This window comes from Sminthopsis crassicaudata, chromosome 4 (genome assembly GCF_048593235.1).
Source record: "Sminthopsis crassicaudata isolate SCR6 chromosome 4, ASM4859323v1, whole genome shotgun sequence".
Taxonomy (NCBI): Eukaryota; Metazoa; Chordata; class Mammalia; order Dasyuromorphia; family Dasyuridae; genus Sminthopsis; species Sminthopsis crassicaudata.
In genome coordinates this window covers 158,636,724-158,660,639 of record NC_133620.1, presented here as the reverse complement: position 1 = coordinate 158,660,639, position 23,916 = coordinate 158,636,724, and the positions used below count along the sequence as shown (strand labels likewise).

At 34.3% G+C, this 23,916-nt stretch overlaps 1 protein-coding gene across 6 annotated transcripts in view; it reads left to right on the top strand.

Annotated features, from left to right (window-relative positions):
• The window catches only part of ARFGEF3 (ARFGEF family member 3), a 213,024-nt gene extending 190,386 nt beyond the window's left edge, over positions 1-22,638 (top strand). For all 6 annotated transcript variants that reach the window (XM_074309720.1, XM_074309724.1, XM_074309719.1 and 3 more), the window contains 7 exons: positions 876-1,052; positions 2,518-2,632; positions 4,613-4,715; positions 5,416-5,547; positions 7,043-7,164; positions 10,906-12,133; positions 13,674-22,638. In XM_074309720.1, coding sequence (XP_074165821.1) covers positions 876-1,052; positions 2,518-2,632; positions 4,613-4,715; positions 5,416-5,547; positions 7,043-7,164; positions 10,906-12,133; positions 13,674-13,865 — 2,069 coding nt within the window. In that variant the 3' untranslated portion in view covers positions 13,866-22,638. The remainder of the gene's footprint in view (positions 1-875; positions 1,053-2,517; positions 2,633-4,612; positions 4,716-5,415; positions 5,548-7,042; positions 7,165-10,905; positions 12,134-13,673) is intronic.
• The last annotated feature ends 1,278 nt before the right edge of the window (positions 22,639-23,916 follow it).

Sequence of the window (23,916 nt, the reverse complement as noted above, 5' to 3'; positions counted from 1 at the left end):
TAGGGATTCAATTCACTTCAACAAACTTTTTTTGGTTTTTATATTACTTACCATTTTGAAGTCTATCCCTCTATTCCCAAGAGCCATCTCTTATAATAAAGAAGGGGGCAAAGCTATTCAATAAACCTAAATAATTCATAAAGTCCTGATATTTATAATGTTCCATAGTCCCCATTTTTGTAAAGAAGTGAAAAAGGTACATTCTTATCTTTTTCTTTGGGCCAAGTTTGCTCATTATAATTTCACAGAGTTCAAGTTTTATTGCTTGTTGTTGCTATTCTTTCTATTTACTTTTTTTGTAATTACAATGTATATTGCTTTGGGGATTATTCTTGCTTACTTTGCATCAATTCCTCTAAATCTTCTTATGCTTCTTTGTTATATAACATTTTTCATATAACAAAAATATAATTCATTAAATCCACAACTTATTTAAACTCCAATTGATAGTACTCTGCTTTTCAGCAAGTATTTATTAAATAACTTCTTTCTATCTATCAGGTATTGTGCTAGGCACTTGGGATAAAAAGTTTAAAAAAAAACTTTCCTTGCCTTCCAAGAGTTAAAATTCTACTGGAAGATATAATATGTAGAATGCAAATATAAAAAGTGGAGTTTAATAAATACTTGTTACATGATCAAGTTAACCAGAAAAGGTAACTTTCAGCCATTCATACAAGTCCTTTCAGAATTCTTGGCAATGAGCACAAAGTTAAAATTCTATTTTTCCTTTATTCGCCTCAGGAAAAAATGGAATTCTCTACAAAACTTGATTTTCACATTTATAACAGAGGAGGCAGCTTCAAATGAAAGCAAAGACTCCCATTTTTTTAGAGTTTACACTAGAAATTTGAACACTCATATTTCTTTTTCAGGACCAGGGTTTGGAATATATGCAGTTGTACATCTCCTCCTTCCTGTGATGTCTTTATGGCTCCGCCGTAGCCATAAAGATCATGCTTACTGGGATGTTGCCTCAGCCAATTTCAAGCATGCCATTGGTTTATCCTGTGAACTGGTGGTGGAACATATCCAGAGCTTTATACACTCAGGTAGTAAGTTTCCATTTGTGTCTTTGTTATGAATGTTAATACAAATGTTATTATCATTGCTACATTGCTACATAAAAGCATTTCTTAAACCATCACATATAAAGGTAACATATTAAGAATGCTAAACAAATATATGAGACTAAAGTAATTTATGTAAGGTACAGCTTTGAGAATTTTAAGTGGAATCGTATAATTCTAGAAAAATGAAAAAAATTTAATCAGGGAGTTTCTTGCCCAGATCAGAATGATGTAGGGGAGCTAGGAAAAACATAACCTGGCCTAGAAGGTAGAGCACTGGAATTCCTTCCTGGAAGATGTGGATTGAACATCAGATACATAATACCTATGTAACAATTTCTTTAAGCTTTCAGTCTTCTCAGTAGAATGAGGAAGTTGACTTTCAGCAAGCTTTACCCTATGTGCCAAGACTTGGTTTTGAAGAAACGTCTAGCTTGACAAAGGCTTATAGAGTAGCATATTTTTATGTTTCAGCAACATAAAGGTGATCATCTTGTCCATAGGTCCGTGGCCTAATTCCTAGTGAGAGAATAAAAGCCCAAGAATTGAAGGCCTTAATGACTCCTATGAAAATTGATTTGATATGGATGACAATAAGGTAGTTTTAGGAAACTTTATGGAGTACAGATTATGAAAATTGAAAGGACGGAATTATACCACTATTAAGTGAGCTAACAAGTCTACTGAGTAAATTAGCAGACTTTAAGTGTATTTTATATATCAGAAATGATTAAAATGCATAATCTGCATCTTTTTTTCTTAGAATTAAATTATTTCTTTAAAAACTAGGGATATGCATTAAATATATTATTAAAATTAAAATTAAATATTATGTATTATAATATATTGAATACCTATCTAGTTTGTTGAAATTAAAAGTTATATATTAAGTATATATTGTGAACTATTCACTGTGAGACAAACTAACTGGAGAACTAAACTCCTTTTTATGTTTTTTCTTCCCATATTAGAATGTAAGTAAAAGAGTAGTACCAAAACCATTTGGTTTTTTATCTCTATTTCTTAGCCCAGAGAATGGCACACAGGTACTTAAAAATTATCTTTGTCTGACTTTGTACATAAGACACAGTATTTGTTCTATATTTATATTTAGTATTATTTATATTTATTATTTTTCATATAATGTATTATTGTTCTTATAATCTGGGGAAATTTTAGCAGTGTATTAGAACTTGGCATTTTCCAGTATTTATTTCCAGTACATGGCTATGTTCTTACTTTGAAAGATACAATTTTACATATATCTAGAAGGGACAAATAAAGCAAAGGCTAAAAATGCTGAGTGATGATTTTCCAGTTTAGCTTTTATAGATTGTAACTTCTTTTATTTGCTGTATTATCTTTCTTCTTTTCTTAGATGCACATCCTTATAGTGATAAGATATTTCAGGGCCAGCAAATAAAACTCTGGTATTTTTGTTCCATAGATATTAGGTATGAAAATATGATCAACACAATGCTAAAAGATCTTTTCGAGTTATTGGTAGCATGTGTGGCTAAGCCGACAGAAACTATCTCCAGAGTTGGCTGCTCTTGCATTCGGTAAGAAAACTTTCCCACTCAAATTAGATGTTCCATGTGAAAAATAAAAGGAGAAAAAAATTATTGAAGAAATAGGAAATAACAGTTCTACTGCTATGCTTGAAAAAGAAGTGATTACAAATTAATACCTTTGCCATCTCTAATAATTAGTTAACTGGTAAACACCAAATGTCTCTTCAATTTAATAAGCATTTTTAATTGTCTGTGATGTGTCAGTCAATATATTAGGAGCTGAGCATACAGAGACAAAATGAAAATTTTCTTTGCCACAATGGGTTTTCATCCTACCTGGCAAGTCTCCATGATAATTATGTGAGAGATACAAAGAAAAGTTCCCCACCATCTAATTCCTAAGATTCAAATACCTAAAAGATAACTAGAAAAAAAAGATAATAAATAATAAGTACCAAATGAGAGATGTCAACAATAAATGTGATAGAAATTCAAACATTCCTTCAGATTGAGCCAGGATAAGCTTTACTGAGAGAGGAGGCGAGATTGAAGAATAGATAAGATGATAATAGATTGAAAAGAGGAAGATAAGTATTACAGGCAGGAGAAATGGTATGCAAGTGAAAGGGCTAGGGCAAGAGAATATGAGGCACATCTAATAGTCTGGTTTGGATGGAGAGAAGAATTTGCATTGGGGTGAGAAGTAAGTAGAGGTCCTACATCATAAGCCTAAGGAACTCAGATATGATTCTATAGGAATCCTATGGGGAAAAGTGAGCCATTGTTGATTTTTGAGCATAAGACTTATATGCTTCAAAGAGAATTATAGGGAAATCAATCTGACTATGATGGCAGTTGGGAGAAGAAGAGGCTAGAAGTAAAGATTAATAAGGAGGTTATTAGGGTGGACTAGTTATAAGGTGATAAGAATATGAGATAGGTGTTGTGGGAAAATAAGGAAAGGAAATGACAAGTCAAAAGATTTTAAGGGCAAAAATGATGTGACTTCCATGACATTAAGAGAGAGGAAAAAGTCAAAGGTGATTGTGAGGCTTCAAGTCTAAATAAATGCTTGCCATCAAAAGAGAAATTATGGATTTTGGAGGGGGAAAGATGATGATTTCACTTTTTTAGATAGGAATAGGGGATAGACCAGATGATGAAGAATAAAATATTGGACTACATTAGTTGAAAGAACCAGATTTGATCCTTCATCTCCCAATGACTTAATGGTATAATTGTAGTAAAGTCTCTAGGCCTCATTCATTTTATCTATAAAATTAATAGAGTGGACTAATTTACATCTCAAGTCCCCTTCCAATTCTAAAATAATAACATGATTTGTTGTTTATATCCAAAGGTCAATTTTTAACCAAAAATTGAAAATGTACCACTGGAACTTAAAAAAGAGCAAGATTTGAAAAAACAAATGAAGAAAATATAGAAATCAAAATCAAAGCCATGTTATTCAGGAGAGATAATATATAGAGAGAGTACCAATGCCTAAATCAGGGTAGTATAGAATCATGGAAACTAAGGGAGGAAAGTCTTCAAAGAAGGAATTAATTGGTTAAAAGTGTCAGGTTGATGGAAGATTGAGAAAAGAGAAAGGAGGAAGAGAAAAACTATGTACCAGGTACTTTACTAAATACTTTACAAATATTATTTCAATTGATAATAGAAAATTAATGAGAAAAGAAGATAAAAAGAGAAATTGGATCAATAGATATACAATATCTCTAGACCCCTTTTTCAATATGTTTGACACTGGAAAGAAACTGAAAAATAAATCTATAGTCCAAGAGGACATCAGGTTAAGTGATGACTTTTTTTCAGGACTTGCATACCTGAAAGAAGGAAGGAAAAGAATGAATTCCCAAAGAAGAAAATAGTTCCATGGTTTGTCATATTAAGCCTCCTAAAATTATCTTTTTAACCTTGAAAAAGGAAAAAAGTTTTTGAATGTATTGAGATGTTAGTTAGAGCCTCTCAAAGAAACATCATTTTTTACCTTGTTTCCATTTCCAGATATGTCCTTGTAACTGCAGGGCCTGTTTTCACTGAAGAAATGTGGAGACTTGCATGTTGTGCATTACAGGATGCATTCTCTGCCACACTAAAACCAGTGAAGGTAAAATCATTATGGGAAAAATAATCATGAGAGCATCAATTTAGAGCTAAAAGGGGTCTGAGAAGACATATCTCCAAGTCCTTTATTTTATAGATAAGAAATTTAAATTCTAGCAAGGTCAAATGCTCTGTCAAAGAAATGGCAAATCCAGAATTTGAACTTGGGTCCCCTAACTCCAAACCCATCATGTTTTCTTCTTACCATCATTTCTTTTTCTGCTGGTGATGATCTTGAGATCATTAATGTTTTTGAAACTAGGTCAACGAATAATGGAATCTCAGACCTATAAAGAAGATCTTAGACCCTGTCTGAAGTATGATGTCTTACTTTCATTGAATTTTCTTTTTTATGTTAGCTAAAGTTAACTCAAGGGCAATTAGGTGACACAGTGGTCTGGGAATCAGGAAGACTTTTCTTTATGAGTTTAAATCCAATTCCACTTATTAGATGTGTGACCCTTGATGAGTTACTTAACTCTAGTTACCTCAGTTTTCTCATCTATAAAATGAACTGGAGAAGAAAAAGGTAAATCAATCCCCTATCTTTGCCACAAAAAAAAATCCAAAATGAAATCACAAAGAGTTAGATCTTACTGAAAAATGACTGAACAACAAAATTACTTGATTTGTTTGCCTAGATGAGATTACACCGCTTTGAATCACACATAGCCCCAGTGACATTCTATGTTATTTCTCTGTAGGATCTATTGGGCTGTTTCCACAGTGGCAATGAAAGTTTCAGTAGTGATGGCTGCCAGGTAAGAGTGGCAGCCCCTTCTTCTTCCCCTAGTGCTGAGGCGGAGTACTGGCGGATCCGAGCCATGGCACAACAAGTAAGTACTTGGACTTTTTCCACAAAAGGTAAAGGTAATCTGCAAACCTAAACACACTAAAGTTGGTTAATATTGAGAGAAAGTAGGACAGTCCTTCTCCAAATAGCTTATCTGTAATAGTTTAATGTCCAGAAGAAAAGTTGAGAAAACTTATTGCAATAACCATCTGACCATCTCCCTGCTTCCCATTGTTAGTAAGATCCTAGCCAGAATCCTCCTGCCTCAGTTACTGGCTCTTTTCACTAGTAATAAACTCAGTAGACCACTATTTGGCTTCACTTCAAAATCAGATACAACAGATAAGATCTCTCCTTCATATCTTCATAACATAAATCTATTAACTTCATGAAAGAATTTGAAATTCCCTTTACCATAGGAATCTCTTTTATCAAAAATAGAGTTTATATTCAAATACTCAAGTTGATCTGTGGTTGATGAGTAGGTAAGTGTACATAGGGGTAGATAGAAACAGAGAGAACATTTATTAAATTTATTAAACATTAAATTAAATTATTTATTAAATGATGATTCTGTGCTAGGCTGCCTGGTAAACTTAGGAGGTAAAAATATAAGCAAGCCATTTTTTCAAAGAGTTTATGTTCTAATGAAATAAGATAAAAGATAACATATAAGGTGGAGTGGAAGAGCAAAGACAATAGGGGGAAGGATACAACATGGCTTAGAGGTGACTGAGAAGTGAGAAAAAGTAGTAGAAAATATTCATCCACTGCAGTCCCCTAAAAATAAGACACTGTATTTTACTAGATAAATTAGGTAACAGACATCACTAGGCCTCTATCTGAAGTATTTGTATCTTTGTAGAACCTAGCAGAGGAAGACTAAAAGAGGAGGGCAGAAAGGAGAGGGCAGAAAGAGGGAGAGACAGAGAGATGGGCAAAGAGAGAGAGACAGAGAGAGAGACAGAGAGAGAGAGACAGAGTGAGAGACAGACAGAGAGAGAGAGACCGAGAGACAGAGAGAGAGAGAGATAGAGAGACAGAGAGAGAGAGAGAGAGAGAGAGAGACAGAGAGAGAGAGAGAGAGAGAGAGAGAGAGAGAGAGAGAGAGAGAGAGAGAGAGAGAGAGAGAGAGAGAGAGAGAGAGAGAGAGAGAGAGGGAGGTCGGGAGAGAGAGAGTACTAAAATTATATCTCCTCCTTATAATTTATTTCTCCCCTCTTAGTAATTTCTCCATTCTCACTCAATTCCTCTCACTGAGAAATTGCTTCCTTAGAAGGATTCTTCCTAAAACAGTTTTCACTTTGTTGTTGAGTGAATTAGAAGCAGCTGCACCCTTTTCAAGGGTCCATTAGGTTGTTTTAATGCATGAAGGTAGAGAATAGATAGAAAACAGCAGTAGAGGAGACATTTATTAAAGCAGATATTCTTTTTTAGCAACTCTTAGTTGTTTTAAACCAGCATCAATATTATTGATGTGTATTGAACTCTGCTAAGGGATGAAAGAATGGAATTGTTTGGGCTTGTGTTCTTTGCAGGTATTTATGTTAGATACTCAGTGCTCACCAAAGACTCCAAACAACTTCGATCATGCCCAGTCCTGTCAGCTTATCATCGAACTGCCTCCTGATGAAAAGCCAAATGGGCACACCAAGAAAAGGTGAATATAAATGATTCTCCACAATTCTAAATTAAAAAAAAACAAATTTATTCAAATCTCATATTCATGCTGTAACCTAAATAGGAATTGGCTGAATGCCACTTTGGTTGTAAAGGATATAAATTGTTTTATGGTTCAGTTTAGCAAAGAGGTTGTTGGGTTTGTTTTTTCCTACATTAAAACATTTATTCTTTTTTTTAAAATAGTTTTTATTTACCAGATATATGAATGTGTAATTTTACAACATTGACAATTGCCAAACCTTTTGTTCTAATTTTTCCCCTCCTTCCCCCCCTCCCCGCCCACAGAAGGCAGGTTGACCAATACATGTTAAATATATTAGAGTACAAATTAAATACAATATATGTATACATGTCCAAACAGTTGTTTTGCTGTACAAAAAGAATCAGACTTTGAAATAGAATACAATTAGCCTGTGAAGGAAATCCAAAATGCAGGCAGACAAAAACAGAGAGATTGGGAATTCTATGTAGTGGTTCATACTCATCTCCCAGAGTTCTTTTGCTGGGTGTAGCTGGTTCAGTTCATTACTGCCCTATTGGAATTGATTTGTTCATCTCATTGTTGAAAATGGCCACATCAAATTTGATCATCATACAGTATTGTTGTTGAAGTATATAATAATCTCTGGTCCTACTCATTTCACTCAGCATCAATTCATGTAGGTCTCTCCAGGCCTTTCTGAAATCATCCTGTTGGTCATTTCTTATAGAACAATAATATTCCATAATACTCATGTACAACAATTTATTCAGCCATTCTCCAATTGATGGACATCCATATAGTTTCCAGTTTCTGGCCACTACTAAGAGAGCTGCCACAAACATCTGCACATGTGGGTCCCTTTCCCTTCTTTAAGATCTCTTTGGGATATAAGCCCAGTAGTAACACTGCTGAGTTAAAGGGTATGCAGAGTAAAACATTTATTCTTTTAACTGAAAGCTTTATTTTTCATATTTCTACTTTCCTGTTTTTATTCTTTATTCATTTGTGACCTGGTAAATCTGTCAGTGTATTGCAGCTAGTAGGGAACAAATTTATTTTAAGTGACTCTAAGTTCATCAAGTCTTACTCTTTTTACATGTCTATAACTTAAGTTTAAGAAGTTAATAAATACTATTAGCTGTGTCTCTTACATATGAAGAAAATACTAATAACCCTGAGCACTTGAACTGTCTTGTAGGGATTTTGGATTGATTGTAAATTGGTCCCACCACATTCTCTCAAGTGTTCTCCTTGATAACCAACAGCAAATTTTTGTCAGATAGCTGGTCAAGTTTAAAGCTTCCATGGCTGTGAACAAAATCAGATAACTGGATGGAATCCACAATCTTCACTTATAACAAACATGCTATAACCAACTGCTGTACCACATAATCAATTTAAAAAATCAAACTCCAAGCATTTAAGTGCCGGCTATGGGACAATAATTGAACTAGGTACTGGGATATAGATATGACAAATGAAATAACCCCTTCTCTCCAGCAGTTTACTTTCTAATGGGGAGACAAGAAGCGTGGATATAATTATATAAAGAATAAATATAGGGGAAGCTAGGTGGCACAGTAGATAGAGCACAGCCCTGAAGTCAGGAGGACCTTCTGAGACCTTCAAATCTGGTCTCACATACTTAACACTTCCTAGCTGTATAATCTTGGGCAAGTCACTTAACCCCAATTGCCTTAGCAAAAAAAAAAAAAAAAGTAAAGAGAATAGCAGCTATTATTTACATAACACTCTAAGGTTTTATAGAATTGTTTTAAAAATATTATCTCATTTTAGTCTCATGACAGCTGTGGGAAGTGAGTGCAATGATTTTCTCTGAATTAGGAAATTAAGGCAAAGAGAGAGAGGGTAAGTGATGTATCCAGGTCACTTAGCTTGTAAGAAAGGTTATTCAATTCCGGGCCTTTTCAGGGAATTCCCTGGGAGGAAGAGAAAGAAATCTGGGAAGCAGACAAATAGAGGAAGCAGTGATTTGACATGTCTCTAATTTCCAGATGCCTAACTAGAGACTTAGAGGATTTCCCCAAGATCAAGGATTGACATTTTAACTGAGATATCACTCCCAGTGAGGTGCTCATTAACTTTGCATATTCTAATTTGCATAAACTCTATAATTTCTGTTTGCTATTAGCATGGCTAAGTGGGTTTGTCCTCTATTCACTATTTGTGATAGTCTTTATGTAACTAGAATTTGGGGAGGAGTCGAGTCTTTGGAACATGTCTTCCCCATTGAATGATAATGATCAGGACAGTAGCTTGAACCCAAAACTCATTTCATTTAGTTTAGCAATATTTAAAGTAATATTTAGGTTTTCTTAGTTTTCAACAAAATGAAAAAAAAAAAACAGTCTGATCATTAATATTAACTGAGTAATCATTGCAAAAAGAATTGTAATATAGGTAAAGTGCTTTACAATATAGACTAGAAAAATGTCAATAGATGCTAATGTTATCAAAAGTTATATGCTGATTATGTTCTAGAGGGTTCCCCAAATGATAGTAGAATCATTATTCCAAGCCTACACAAACAATTCTTGTTTCTGCCTTTGATAAGGTCAGGAGTAATCACAGAGAAAGAATACATATCCCTGTTGACTTTCTTTGACCTTGGAACAAATTAGCAGATAACTGTAGCCATAATTCATGTCACTTCCAAAGTACTTCGGATATTATAAGTACTTCAGCTTTTCTATCTATTCTAATAGAATCAATGCAATATTCACAATAGAAGCATTTAAATGTTTCACATATATTTAATAGGCACTAGCTAGAGAGAATATTTTATTTTCATACAAATTTCTCCTAGAGAGCTTTAAATTTTTAGATTTATAGCCATAATAGATCTCAAACATGATGGACATTCCATCTACCACATCTGTCGCATCTGTGCCCTTGCCCTGTAGGTTCTGCATGCCTGAAAGTCATTCTTTTTTCATTTCCACCTCATAGAGGTTCTCTCTTTAGATAAAATGACAACTCAAGCACCATCCTCTACATGAAATCTTTTTTTGGTTCCTCTCAGCTGCTAGTGTCCATCCTCCCAATCTGCCTTATATTTAGATACTTTGCATACATTTATCTTTATTCTGTTTGCAGTTATGCTACATGTATTTATATTTGCCCATATTGTCTCATTCAGAATATTATTGCCTCGAGAATAAGGATTGTTTCATTCTTTGTACTTATATCCTTAGCACCTAGCACACAGAAAGCATTAATGATTATTGATTGATATTGTGTGTGAGTGTGATGTGGGTGTATATACCCATAGTAAGAGGTTTGAAAGAAGATCAATAGAACTAACCAATGATTTTTGCTGTAATTTAAGAGTAAATTGTGACAGTTGTTACTGTGTCTGTGGCATGGTCTCAGGTGTACAATATTCTGAATTGCTGCTATATATTATTAGTTAAAATGAGCAGTTTTATTAGCTTCCCAAGACACTGATGATAATTGTTATTCAGTATCATGGTTTATGTTAATCCTCCAACTTCTAAATAAAATCTTGTGTGTCTGGAATGCCATTAAAGTTCATTAGAATGAATTTAGGCATTTTAAAAGTCATAATATCGAAAGGAAAGCATTAGAATGTAGCTAATGGTCTCAATTATTACAAGGTCTATAATGCATCTGAGTCATACGGAAGTCCTTTATAAGAGATAAATGGACTGCTAATTTCTTTTCTTTTTTTTTTTTTTTTCTTTTTCTTTGAAGTGTCTCTTTCAGGGAAATTGTGGTGAGCTTGTTGTCTCATCAAGTGCTGCTCCAGAACTTATATGACATCTTGTTAGAAGAGTTTGTCAAAGGCCCCTCCCAACAAGGAGAAGAGAAGACAGTTCAAGTGCCAGAAAACAAGTTAGCTGGTTTCCTCAGGTATATCTCCATGCAGAACTTGGCCGTCATCTTTGACTTGCTGTTGGACTCCTATAGAACAGCCAGAGAGTTTGACACCAGCCCAGGGTTGAAATGTCTGCTGAAGAAAGTGTCGGGCATTGGAGGGGCAGCCAACCTGTATCGCCAGTCTGCAATGAGCTTTAACATCTATTTTCATGCCCTGGTCTGTGCTGTCTTGACCAACCAGGAGAATATCACTGCTGAGCAGGTTAAGAAAGTCCTTTTTGAAGATGATGAAAGAAGTACAGATTCTTCCCAGCAGTGTTCATCAGAGGATGAAGATATTTTTGAGGAAACAGCCCAAGTCAGCCCTCCGCGGGGGAAGGAGAAGAGACAGTGGCGGGCTAGAATACCTTCTTTGAGTGTTCAGCCTGTCAGCAATGCAGACTGGGTATGGTTAGTGAAAAGACTTCATAAACTTTGCATGGAACTGTGCAATAATTACATTCAGATGCACTTAGATCTGGAGAATAATGTGGAGGAACCTCCTACCTTCAAGAGTGATCCTTTCTTCATTCTTCCTTCCTTCCAATCTGAATCCTCTACTCCATCCACAGGGGGGTTTTCAGGGAAGGATACACCATCTGAGGATGACCGGAGTCAGTTAAGAGACCATGTAGCCGATGGCATGCCCCCAAAGGGAAACATCGGGGATATATCAGAACTGCCTCCCAGCCCCAAAGGGGAGAGAAAAGATCAAAGCAGGAAGAAAGAATGGTGGGAGAGTGCAGGAAACAAGATCTATACCATGGCCACTGACAAAACTATTTCAAAGCTGATGACTGAGTACAAGAAAAGGAAGCAGCAGCAACATAACCTAGTTCCATTTGCCAAAGACATCAAGGTGGAGAAAAAAGGAGAGCAATTGGGATCCAGGGGACCAGATTCACCCCTCCTCCAACGTCCACAACATCTGATAGATCAGGGCCAAATGAGGCATTCCTTCAGTGCTGGTCCAGAGATTCTGAGGCAAGAGAAGAGGCCCCGCTCTGGCTCGACAGTGAGCACCCTGAGTATATCTGTGAGAGATGCCGAAGCCCAGATCCAGGTAAGGTCTGGCACCCACAGAAGTACAGTAGAGATGGAAGGCAAAGAACAAAACATAAGATGATATATTTTGGACTCAAGGAAATATGTTGTCTTTTGAAATATGGTCAAAGTTGAGGAATTAAATTTAATATTCTGGTTGGAGTAGACATGGCAGAAAATTCTTTTTAATATAAGAAGATGGTGTTGACACAATTCCGGCATAATATCAGGGCTTGATCTTAACACTTTCTCAGGGAGATTCAGAATATGTTCTTGTAAAACAAAGTTTCTTAACCTTTATAGTGTTATGGACCCCTTTAGAAGTCTAGGGAATCCTTTCTCCTGAAAGTCTTTTTAAATGTATAAAACAAGACCTGGGAAACCAATTATATGAAATTCAATTATCAAAATAGAAGTTCACAGACCCCAAATTAAGAATTTCTTCTATCAAAAAAGTGAAAAACTTTTAAAAGTTTTCCTAATAGAGATAATTGTTTAGTATCAGAAAGCAGAAAGTCATAATTGAGAATGTGCTAGAATTAGAATTAAGAGGACATAAATTTATATCTAGCCCATATATTTATTAATTTTCTGTGACTACAAGGAAGTCATTTAACTACTATCTACCTTAGTTTCCTTATCTTTAAATAAATAGCTATTTATTAAGTTAATTAGCTATTATTATAGCTAATTATTATAATAGCAATAATACTTCATTGAGTTGTGAAGATGAAATGAGTTTATAAGATTATCTAGATTTAAAGTGGAAAGAGGCCTTAGAGGCAATCTATTCTAACCCCTTCATTTTGTAACTAAGGAAATTAAAATCCATAAAGGTAAATGATTTGCCCTCCAAGTCACACAGCTAGAAAGTAATGGAGACAATGCTACAGAAAACATGAGTATTTGAATTTAGTTTGTTATGTTGGCTGCATTAGAACAAATTTAGCATAGTGATACACCGTATGGGGGTTTAAGGATGGGGAGAAATGAGCATATTTGTAGGCAGCAGAGAAGCACAGGGAAAGACTGAAGAGAATAAATGAGGGTGATGATGAGGGAGACAATTTGCTATAGAAGATGAGATAAGAAAGGATCAAGCCCTTCTTTTCTCCCTCTTCTTTCCTCTTCTCTCCTCTTGCCTACTTAGATGTGCAAAAAGAACCAGAAATGAATCATGTCACAAAAACAAAGGGAGGAGGGTATTTCAGTCATCCAGAAACTTGACTATTCCTTTGTTCTTTACAGATTTACAGCAATAGAATATTAGAATCCTAGAAGTCTTATGGAGCTATTTTACGAGTGGTAAAATTAAATATGTTAGCTTTTAATAAAATATATTGCCATATCACAATGGGATCCACTTTTGTGTGAGGCAATGAAAAAGAATTCTAATCTCTTTTCAACCAATGCCTTCAGTCTATTTAAGGAAAATTATCTTTGAGGTGTATAGTAAAAGTATTCAACATCAAGGTAGATGAGAATTCATCATGATAATCAAACTTGAACGTAAAAATAATGTAATGATGGTACTAAATATTTTTAATTTTTTTTTTCAGGCATGGACCAACATGGTGCTAACAGTTCTCAATCAGATTCAGATCTTGCCAGATCAGACATTTATTGCCCTCCAGCCAGCAGTATTCCCTTGTATCAGCCAACTGACTTGTCATGTGACTGATAATCGTGTTCGTCAGGCTGTTAGGGAATGGCTCGGAAGAGTTGGCCGAGTCTATGACATCATCATATAGAAGAAACACATTCCATCGGTTAGGAGAAGAAAGTAATGAGGGTTTAAAGGTATGCCAACAATCTGGTTGACAGCAGTGTCCCAACTCCCCCTTTACCACTTAGGAGAAGGAGCCTGTACATTTGGAGATAGAAACCCACAAGAAGTCCTTCAGGATACCCAGCCTTTAGCCAGCCACATGTCTGGTCTAATATTCCACAGTGAGATGCATTGGTCTCGCTCATTGCTTTAGGAGTTTCTGTATCACGGAAATACATCTTTCTATACATTGAACATTATTACCCATTGCTTCAGTTTGTGATTGTTTCCAGGAAAGTTACATCCAAGGGATGCCTTTTTGAAAGCACTTTGTCAGCTCAGTGGGATTATATACTATGGGGCCATTGCAATTGATACCATTCCTTTCAAAAAAAAGAAAAAGCCTATTAGTAAATCAGGCTGGTGTCAAATTCTCAGAAAATTAGTAGCAGGTGATGTTAATGGTAGGAAGAGCTAGACCACCAGGTCAATCAGATGGGGAGAGAAGCTGATACATGGATGTTTTTAAATGAAACACATCTTTTGCCAAATATGCTCAAAAGATTATCAGTGTCCTTATGAGAAAATCCTCTGTAAATCAAGCTTTATAAGCATTTGTACCATCTTAACCAAGGAGAGTAAGTTCAAGTTTTCGTGTGTCCCTATTTATTTAAAGATCCTTTCCTGAAAGAGTTTGAGATGTCAGCAACTCTGGCTCTATATTCACCATCTCCAATGATTTATTGGAGTAGTATTATTAGAAGACCTAGGAGCTGTCATATGCTTTGGAATAGTTTGCTTGACTTAATCTCTCATAACTGATGTTTTAAGAACATGGCAGAAAACAGTTTGAATCAATGATGTCTCAATTATCCCAGTTTTCCGTTTGTCTGAATAGGAGGTAAGGTGCTAGAAAAAAAATTTTTTTTTATACATCTCACCTTAGATTTAAAAGGATGAAGCATAGATAAGGAAAATTGTGAGTCCTTCGTTGCTGGGATGAAAAGATTCTTGGTAGTTGTTTCAAACCCCTTATAAAATGAAACCTCAGGGCCAGAATGGGTACAAGAACTGGAGAGTGTGATTTAACTACTTTAAAATCTGCTTTTAAAAACCTTTGTTACTTTTTTTTTATTCAAAATGTCTTATTCTGGCCTTTTCTTTTTTAGAAGAGTTCTAAAAGGCTCTAAAATTAAACACAAGTAGTTATAAAGATGATGAAGTTGAAGAGTAACACTGGACCTGGAAAAGCTAAGAGATGAGGGGATCATTTTACATCACAAAGGACAAAAATTGAATGTTTAATGTAGTTGAGTTCATTTGTGAATTAGACACGTCTCTTTAGAAAGTTGAAAAATTTTGTATTCAAGATCGCTATTATACTTCAAACAACCCAATAAACAAGACAAAGGTAGTTAAACCATAGATTATGCTCCTCTTCATCTAGATGCTACAAGAGAAGAAATTTAGGACATAGCTATTAATAATAGCAACATATTTTAGGTTTCACAAAACCGAAGGCCATTCTTCTGATATAAGTTCTTAGAAAGTTTTTCCAAAGCAAAAGATAATTATAGGACAAATGATGGTTTTTACCCATTCCCAACTCCTTTTATTTCAAATTGAGTGTCTTATCATTCTTGAAAATAAAACATAAACTATTTGCCAAGAGATAATAAGGATTTTCTACTGGGTTTTATCCAGTCTTGATAGCTAAAATGCTCCATTTGGGCAGATCAATTATTCTTCTTTTAAGGTGGGGTTTTATGATCTTGTATGTTATCTAGAAGGGTGAGGACAAGCTTTAAGTCCCAAATTTTTTGAGTAGATTGTTAAAGGCATTTTTCTCTCCAATAGTTAGGAGGAAACAACATAATTATAGATTATTCTATTTAGTAGCATCCACAAGGAAGAAGGGAATGTTTTCCAGTTGTATAATCCTTGCTCCTCATACTCATTGTTAATGTACTCATTAACTTACATCATTCCACTAACCAAGAATTGATTAATTTGGGAGATTCTTTCCAGCTCTGACATTTTGTGAAGTAGATCACCAAATCAGGTAGACCCTAACTTGGTTTGGCTTCCCAATAGTTTTATAAGCTATAGATTTCCTAAATTTTGTAAAGTACAGTTGGTGACTTTATAAGTAGTTTTTAAAAGAAAACTGAGCTATCTATATTTTGTTTTATAGCTTAGTTTCCTCCTTGGAAAACCCTCAAGTGTTCTACAAGTTGTGAAACCCTATATAAACAACACACATCATCAGGTTCTATATGAAAAGCAAATGTATTACATTGAATTCTTTCTTGTAATTGTAGAAGGAAAAGAAAAACTACTTGTTTTTCTCAGCCATTAGTACTGCTTCCTCGTACAGAGAGAATGACTCAAGGCAATCTGGATTAAGTGACCTGCCCAGGGTGACAAAACTAGTATGTATAAGGTATCTGAGACCATATTTGATTTCAAGTCTTCCTGACTCTAGGGCCAGTGCGCAACCAGCTGTGCCATCTAAGTGGCCCCAGAATGACTCTTAATAATCCAGGCTGTAGTAGAGATTTTCATCAAAAAAAAAAAAAATCCAAACAATTAAAGCATTGTCACTGGTCCTAAACAGAAATTGAAAAACTGTTTACATTTCTGGAAGAGAGAGTTGGGCTGATGATTCTGCAATTCTGCCTCATTTAAATCCCGTTCACACAATTCAAGGCAACATCCTGTGATATCATTGGTCTTCTTCAAAATAAAGGGTAAACAACAATAACAATCACAACAAAGTTTCTTGCAAAAATACTTAAAAGAAATCAGACCCTTAAAACCAAATGGGAGTTTAGAATAGAATAGTTTGTAAAGTCATCAGTTACAGAATAAAGAAAGGCAAGTCTATGTCATCCCCAATTTGTAAACAGTTTATAAAAATTCATTTATAAATTAGTTTGGTACTGTTTCCCATAGAAACAATTATAAATTGTAGTTAGGTAGCCAGGTAACTCACAGAAGATTAACCTATAATTTTGCTGAGTGCTAAATGGAATTAGTGGCATCATAAGTACTTTTTAAAAGAAGACTGAACTATCTCTGCCTCCTTGTTAAACCTTGGAGTCTAGAATACCTGCATCTGAATCTAGCCTCAGATCCTTTGTAGCTGTATGACCCTGAGAAAGTCACTTTCTGCCTCAATATCCCCATCTGTAAAATAATAAGAATAGCACCTAACTTCCCAGAAAAATTATAGGGTTATAATATTATAAAATGCTTATCAAATCTTAAAGCTCTATGTAAATCTTAGCTATTACTATTATATAATACTAATGAGATGCAAGAAATCTTAGTAGTTGTCCAGTAGAATCCGTTCTAAAACATGTCCAAAAAGGAACTATCTGCTTGAAGAAAACTACTGATGAGGAACAAACCACTAAGCAAGGGAGCCTTGATTCTTTTTTTTCTGGCTTAATTTATTTGCTGTGGCCACAAGTCTCTCAAGATGAGTTCAGAATTTGAAACTAGCATCTTCCCCCTCTTATTTCTTTCCTCTTTAAAAAAGATACCTCTTGAGTCAAACAGTTAGAACCCTAAAATGCAGAGAGGGAGAGTTCTGATTCTATGGCCCAAGCAACCTACCTTTCTTCTGTTAATTATTCTTCCTATTTTTTTTTTAAAGAATGGATAACAAGGAAAGGAAAGGTTTACTGTAGAGAACCTAATCAGTTGTGAATTATACTTCTCTGGAATTTTTGTTTGATCAGGCATACTTATTGACTATTTGCTACTTGACTACCTCTTCTCAAATAATTCCTAAATCATATATTCTTTTTTTCCCCAACTCTCTTCTACATATGAAAAATGAGGTCATGTTTTTCATAATTTTAAACTTCTTGATTTGTGAACAATAAAATTAAGAAATATTAAAATGTTTTAAAAGAAAACATTAGAAGTGATTTTAAGCATGAAATTTGACCAAAACAATGTAAAAGGATTTCATGCAGGTCCCATTAAATCATAATTAATATTTATAAGGATTTACTTAGAGTTTAAGCCTTTAAATGGTTATATTAAGAAATTTACTTCTCTGGACTTCAGTTTCTTTATTTAAAAAAAGTAATTGTACATACTTTGTGGTATTGTGGTATTTTCTAGCTCTAAATTTATGGTCCTATGGTCTTCTTATTTTCCAGAAAATTATAATGTGACTCATAAGTAGCCATTTAAATATTCATACTCAAAAAGAAAAGCTTTTTCTTGCATCATTGTTCCTCCAAAATAAACACATACAAGATTTTTGACGGAATTAAAACTTACAATTTTCTAATGCTTTAAGATATACAAAGTAATTTCCTCACAATAAAATCTCAAGAATTGGAAGTAAACCTCAGAGGGCACCCCATTCAACCATGTTGTTGTCCAGTCATCTCTGACCCTTTGTAACCCTGTATGGGATTTTCTTGGCAAAAATACCAGAGTGGTTTGCCATTTTCTTGTCCAGTATCTAACCCACACTTAGACAAAAGTCGATTATTAATATCTCCCACATGTAACCATCTACCTTTAACTTGAAAGTCTCTAATGATGAAGTCAATACTTCTAAAATAGTTCATTTCGCTTTTGAATGGAAAAAATATTATGTCCCTCTTAAATCTTCTGTTTTCTAGTCAGCATCCTCACCTGTTCCTCACATGAGGTGAATTACTAAAGATCTTTCACTATTGGGGTCATCCTCCTGTAGGTACTCTCCAGCTAATCAATGTCTTTGTAAAAAAAAAATGTATCTGTCTCCTAAAACTGAACATCTATAGTCTGACCAAGGTAAAACACAATAAAGATGTTGCCTCACTAGTCTCAAATGCTCTGCTTTTTTAATGGACATGGATTTAGGTGCAACTAGGTGGCGCAGTGGATAGAGCACCAGCTCTGAAGTCAGGAGGACCCGAGTTCAAATGTGGTCTCAGACACTTAACACTTCCTAGCTGTGTGATCCTGAAGCAAGACACTTAACTCCAAATTGCCTCAGCAAAAATAAATAAATAACAAAAAACATGACCTTAGAGCTAAAAGGAACCTTAGTAATCATAAAGTTGAAATGAATTGTCCAAGATCATATAGAAAGTAACTAACAAATTTCAAATTCAGGATCCTCAGATTTCAAATCCAGTTTTTTTTTTCCATTACTCTATAATGCTCCCTATTTAGAGCTACTATATGATATACAGAGTATATTTTCAGGAGAGGAATTAACTTACCCATGGTCTCACACCTAGAAAGTATTGGTGCCAGGCTTTGAGTTTAGGTTTTCTCATCTAACTTTAGTTTCCTTTCCATATACACATAAGTATCTTAAGTCCCACATCAGTTGAGTGACAGTCATCAAATTAAATACTAAAGAAAAGTGAAGGAACTGGGAGAATTTTCAAGGAGGGCAAAAACAGGATTCAAATGGGTTTGGGAAGATTGAACTGAGGGCACAGAAGTAGGAAATCATGTGGAGTTTTAGGTTACAGAAAATTTAAGACAATGCATTGCTGCTTACTTCTGCATAGATCTTCTAGATGTCAACATAATTAGTCAAATGGTAGTTATTGATCATCTATGATGTCACAGGAAAATATCCATACCCTTAAAGAACTGATATTCTTTTGGGAGACACAATAAGAATATATATGAAGACATGATATACTTTTTTTAAAAAAGCAAACAGAGAACTAATCTTTAATCTTGAAACTAGTCCCTTCAGTGTTATTTTAAGGAACTAATCAAATCAAGCATATATGATGAAACAAACTCATATTTTATTTATAATTCTGCAGAAAGTGAAAGAGTAACAGAAAAACAATCTTTATTGTTCACTGAACTATGGTAGCTCGTCTCCCTCCCATCAAGTACCATCAAGTTCTTTCTATTTGTATCTTTGGGAAGGATATTGGGCTATTTGGATATGTTTGCAAAATTAGAAAACAAAAAAAGAATTTGAAAAATTCTCTCTAGTAATAAGAATTAAGCATATGCTGTTGTTTCTGTATCAATCATTTAACCAACCAACATTTATCACATTCTGTGTGCAGGGAATAGTGCTAGATGCTAAGTGAAGAAGAAAGTATCTTTAAGAAAGGTCCCCTTGTTCCAAGGAGATTATAGTATACAATTATCACATAAGTGCATTTAGAGCAAAGTAAAGTATCATCCAAGAAGGAAGATTCCAATTTCTGGAAATCAAAGAAGATCCATGGAGAACATGGTATCTAAGTTGGGTTTTAAAAGAAACATAGGAATTTAACCAGCAAAGATGGGGAAAGGAAGCCATTTCAGGCAAAAAAAAAATTAGTTTAAGAAAGGTCTGGAAGTGAGAAAGTACTGTTCACAGTCATGGGGCATGAAGTAGGCAAGTTTGGCTGGAACACAGAGAGTGATTGCAATGGATTAATATGAAAGAAGTTTGGAAAGATAGGGTTGTGCCAGATTATAGATGGAGTACCCTAAATGTCAGTCAAGAAAATTTAGACTTTATTTAGTAGTTAATCTGAAGCCTCTAAAGAACTTTAAAGACAAATTCATTCTTTATAATTATCTTTTTTTTTTTGTGCCAGCTAACACTGGTAAAGACAGAAGCAATCCCAGATATCACCATGAATCAATAGTGAAAGTAAAATGCAAATTTTTGCATTTCTATTCTGGCTGACTTAACTGTTCTAAGTAGTTGGAGCTGTCATGGAATCCTGGGCTAGGAAGGGTATCTTTTGGGTTGCAATATTTTGGTCTTTTTACTTTTTCACAAAAAAAAGAGACCAGTGTAGAAGGTCTGTGAAATTAAGAGGTGCCTCTATATATAATTATCCCTTTTCCACAATATTGTTTGTCCCTCCCCTCCTTCTCTATGAGAATATCTTGGAACACATTGCTCTTTCTATGCTATAAGTAGGTGAAAGGTACATTGCATTTTTCCTGCCTACATTTGACATTGAAGTTCACAAACTACTATGGGAAATAAGGTGAAGATTCCAGTAAGGAGGTTCTGTGTTTGTACACTATTTGCATTTAAAATAGTATTATTTCTGGAAACAGAGAATGGCCTTGCTGAGAAACTTAATAGACAGTAATACTCAACTTATTTTAAAATGTTATCATTTCTTAACTTAAAAAGAAAGCTGTATTAAGCCGTTTCCTTAAGCCTTTGCTTAATGTTTCAGGGTTTGGGGAGGGGGGAAGTAAGGCAGAGAGACAAAGACAGAAGTATATATTAAGAACCTGATTTCTTATAACATCTCATTGTAGAACTAATACAAGTTTTTTTAGGGAAATCTGTTTATTACCCTGAAGAATCAAGTTTCCTTTGGTAATTCATAAGTGCTGGTTGTTAAAAAAAAATAACCAGATTTACCATGAGTCAGAGAGCTAAAGAATTTAATAGGTAAAACAGTTCAAATTCAATGATTCTTCAACCACATTTGGCTCACATCTTTCTGGTTTCTATTTTGAATATACTGATAATTTGATGTTTTTTTAAAAAAAAAAAAGGATATAAGACTATGAATGTACATGTCCTGTAAACAGTGAAGAGTCATTGTCTTTGGAGAACTTAATGCTGTTTTTAAAACATGTAATAATTTGTTTCATGTTGATTCTTTAACTTCTAGAGAAGGCGATTTCAAATTTAAGCAAAGTATTTGAATTTATTGTGTCTAAGCATACTCAGAGTTGTTTCTATAGAAGCCTACAATATCTTTAGGTACTTCTTAGTAAAGGATCTTGATTATAAATCTCTTCTCCCTATTCCATGCTATTTCTTTTACATAATTCACAGATGGGTCACCAAAAATATCCTCACTTTCTTGAGCTCAAAACTGAAATCTTTCTCTAAAATATCAGCTTTTGCTCACATGTGCTATGTAAATGAACTATTTGAATTAATCTCATATATATCCTTGAAATTTATAGTTTGGACTGACTAGTTTTCTGAGCAGTGTCATACCAGATTATTTAGAGCCAAGGGGGATCCCTTCTTACAAATGGCACACCTACCTTGTTAAAGTGATGTGTCATTTGTTAGCCATTTTGTAGTAGTTTCAATGGTCAAAGACCTTGCTACTACATCTCACTGTTTTTGCCTTACTCTATTTTCAGTAGTTATTGTGTTTTCATGCCCACTTCTGTTAATTTGATAAAATGATACTTGCTGACATCATCATGCAATCCCTTGATTCGATCTATTTAGTTGATAACTTTTTTAAAACACTGAGAGTACATATGCACAGGCACAGTGTATATAAACACAATTAAGATGCATGAATAAATTACATTTTCGTCCAGTCTCATACAGGGTATGATTGGTCCTGTATACTATGTACAGTCTGCAGAAAAAAATACAATGTAATATGTGGGAAACTTTGATCAATTAAGAAATCAACAAACTCTACTATGTGCCAGGCACTGTTCTAGGTGCTAGAGTGCTAAAGCAAAAATGAGGCAGTCTCTTCCTTCAAAAACTTATATCCTATATATTAATTCAGTTTTACTCCCTTAAAATTTGTGATAATTCCAGCACAAGGATAAAGTATCCATCAAACTATACTATTTGCTTTTTTTTTAATAAATAAGATTGTAAACTTTTTAAAGCACTTTAGAAATTCCTGTCCCTTATATAAATTGTTACATTGTTCTTATGTAGTTATTAATAAATTAATTCTTACAACTCTTTGTTGTTGTAAGAACAACAAAGTTGTTGTTGTGTACAACTCTGTTGTTTTTTGTTGGTTGAAGAACCAACACTGTTATTTGTTGTGGGTTGAAGAACCAACAAGTAATAAAAGTTATAAAACCACATAATTTCAGAATTGTAAGGAACTTTAGGGGTCATCTAGTCCATCCCCTTCATAAACTAATCTGTATTTCATTCTTTTCCCTGACTTTGAATGTTCTTTACTCCAATTACTCTGAATTATTTAGATTTGACTATAATTAATGAGAACAAGGAACAGATATAAAAGGTATTAGAGAAAGAGAATGTCAGAGATGCAAATTCTTGTAACCTGATATGTGACTCAAAGGTAAATAATTTCATTCTTACTAAAATCATTTAAAAAATTAAAATAGATCTTAACCTGATATTATGTTAGTTAGAAACTTTGTTATTTTACATTTTATAAATCACCAACCATTAAGTCTTCAAATGATATCAGATTAGAATATTACCACTTTCCTTCCTCTCCTCCAAAAAAGCCCCAAATCCTCTCTTCTGAATTGATGGGCAAATCATATATTATCATGTTATTTTTCATAGGCTTTCCCTTTATCCCTTTAGGTTCACAAATCAAGAACATGGAAATTGCAACTACCAGTGTCTGTTTACATCTACCTCATTGTTATTTGCAAGCTACCCTATTCTCCTGTGTTTCTTCTAATGTATCCCAAATGGCTCCAGTTACATCTATTTCCTCATAGTAGAAAAAGAGAATCCCCTCTAATTGGCAGGCCTTATCAATTAAGATCCATTTAGTAATGGCTCTAATATACTACAGCTTCATTATAAGTAATAACTGTGCCAGATTGCTAGTGGTTTGAAAGAAGGATATTGCATGGGCATAGAGCAGCTTGCTTATAGGTCAGGGATTTTGTTTTAATGTACATTATTTTGTCTTATTGTAATAACAGTGCTGTAAAACTACTCACCTTTTTGTATCATCAGCCCAGTCTCCATTCTCTCTTGAATAAATTTTGAATAAGATCTAGGGGTTATTATTCTAGGGCCTATGAAATTTTAAAAAATATTTTTATGTGTATTTAAACATATTTGTTTTCTTTGTAATCCTGTGTATTTTATTTTATGCATTTAAAAACATGATTTGGAAAAGGGATCCGTAGCTTTTACCAATTCACTACACAAAAACAAAAAAAAGTCCACAACACAAAATAAAAAGTTAAGAATTTCTGATCTAAAAAGCAAAAAATATCTCCCCGCCATGTTTCTTTCCCCAACAGGGGAAAGAAGATTAGTCTTTTCTGCCCTTTTAGCATTATGCCAAAGACTAAATTTGTTTTTACATTTT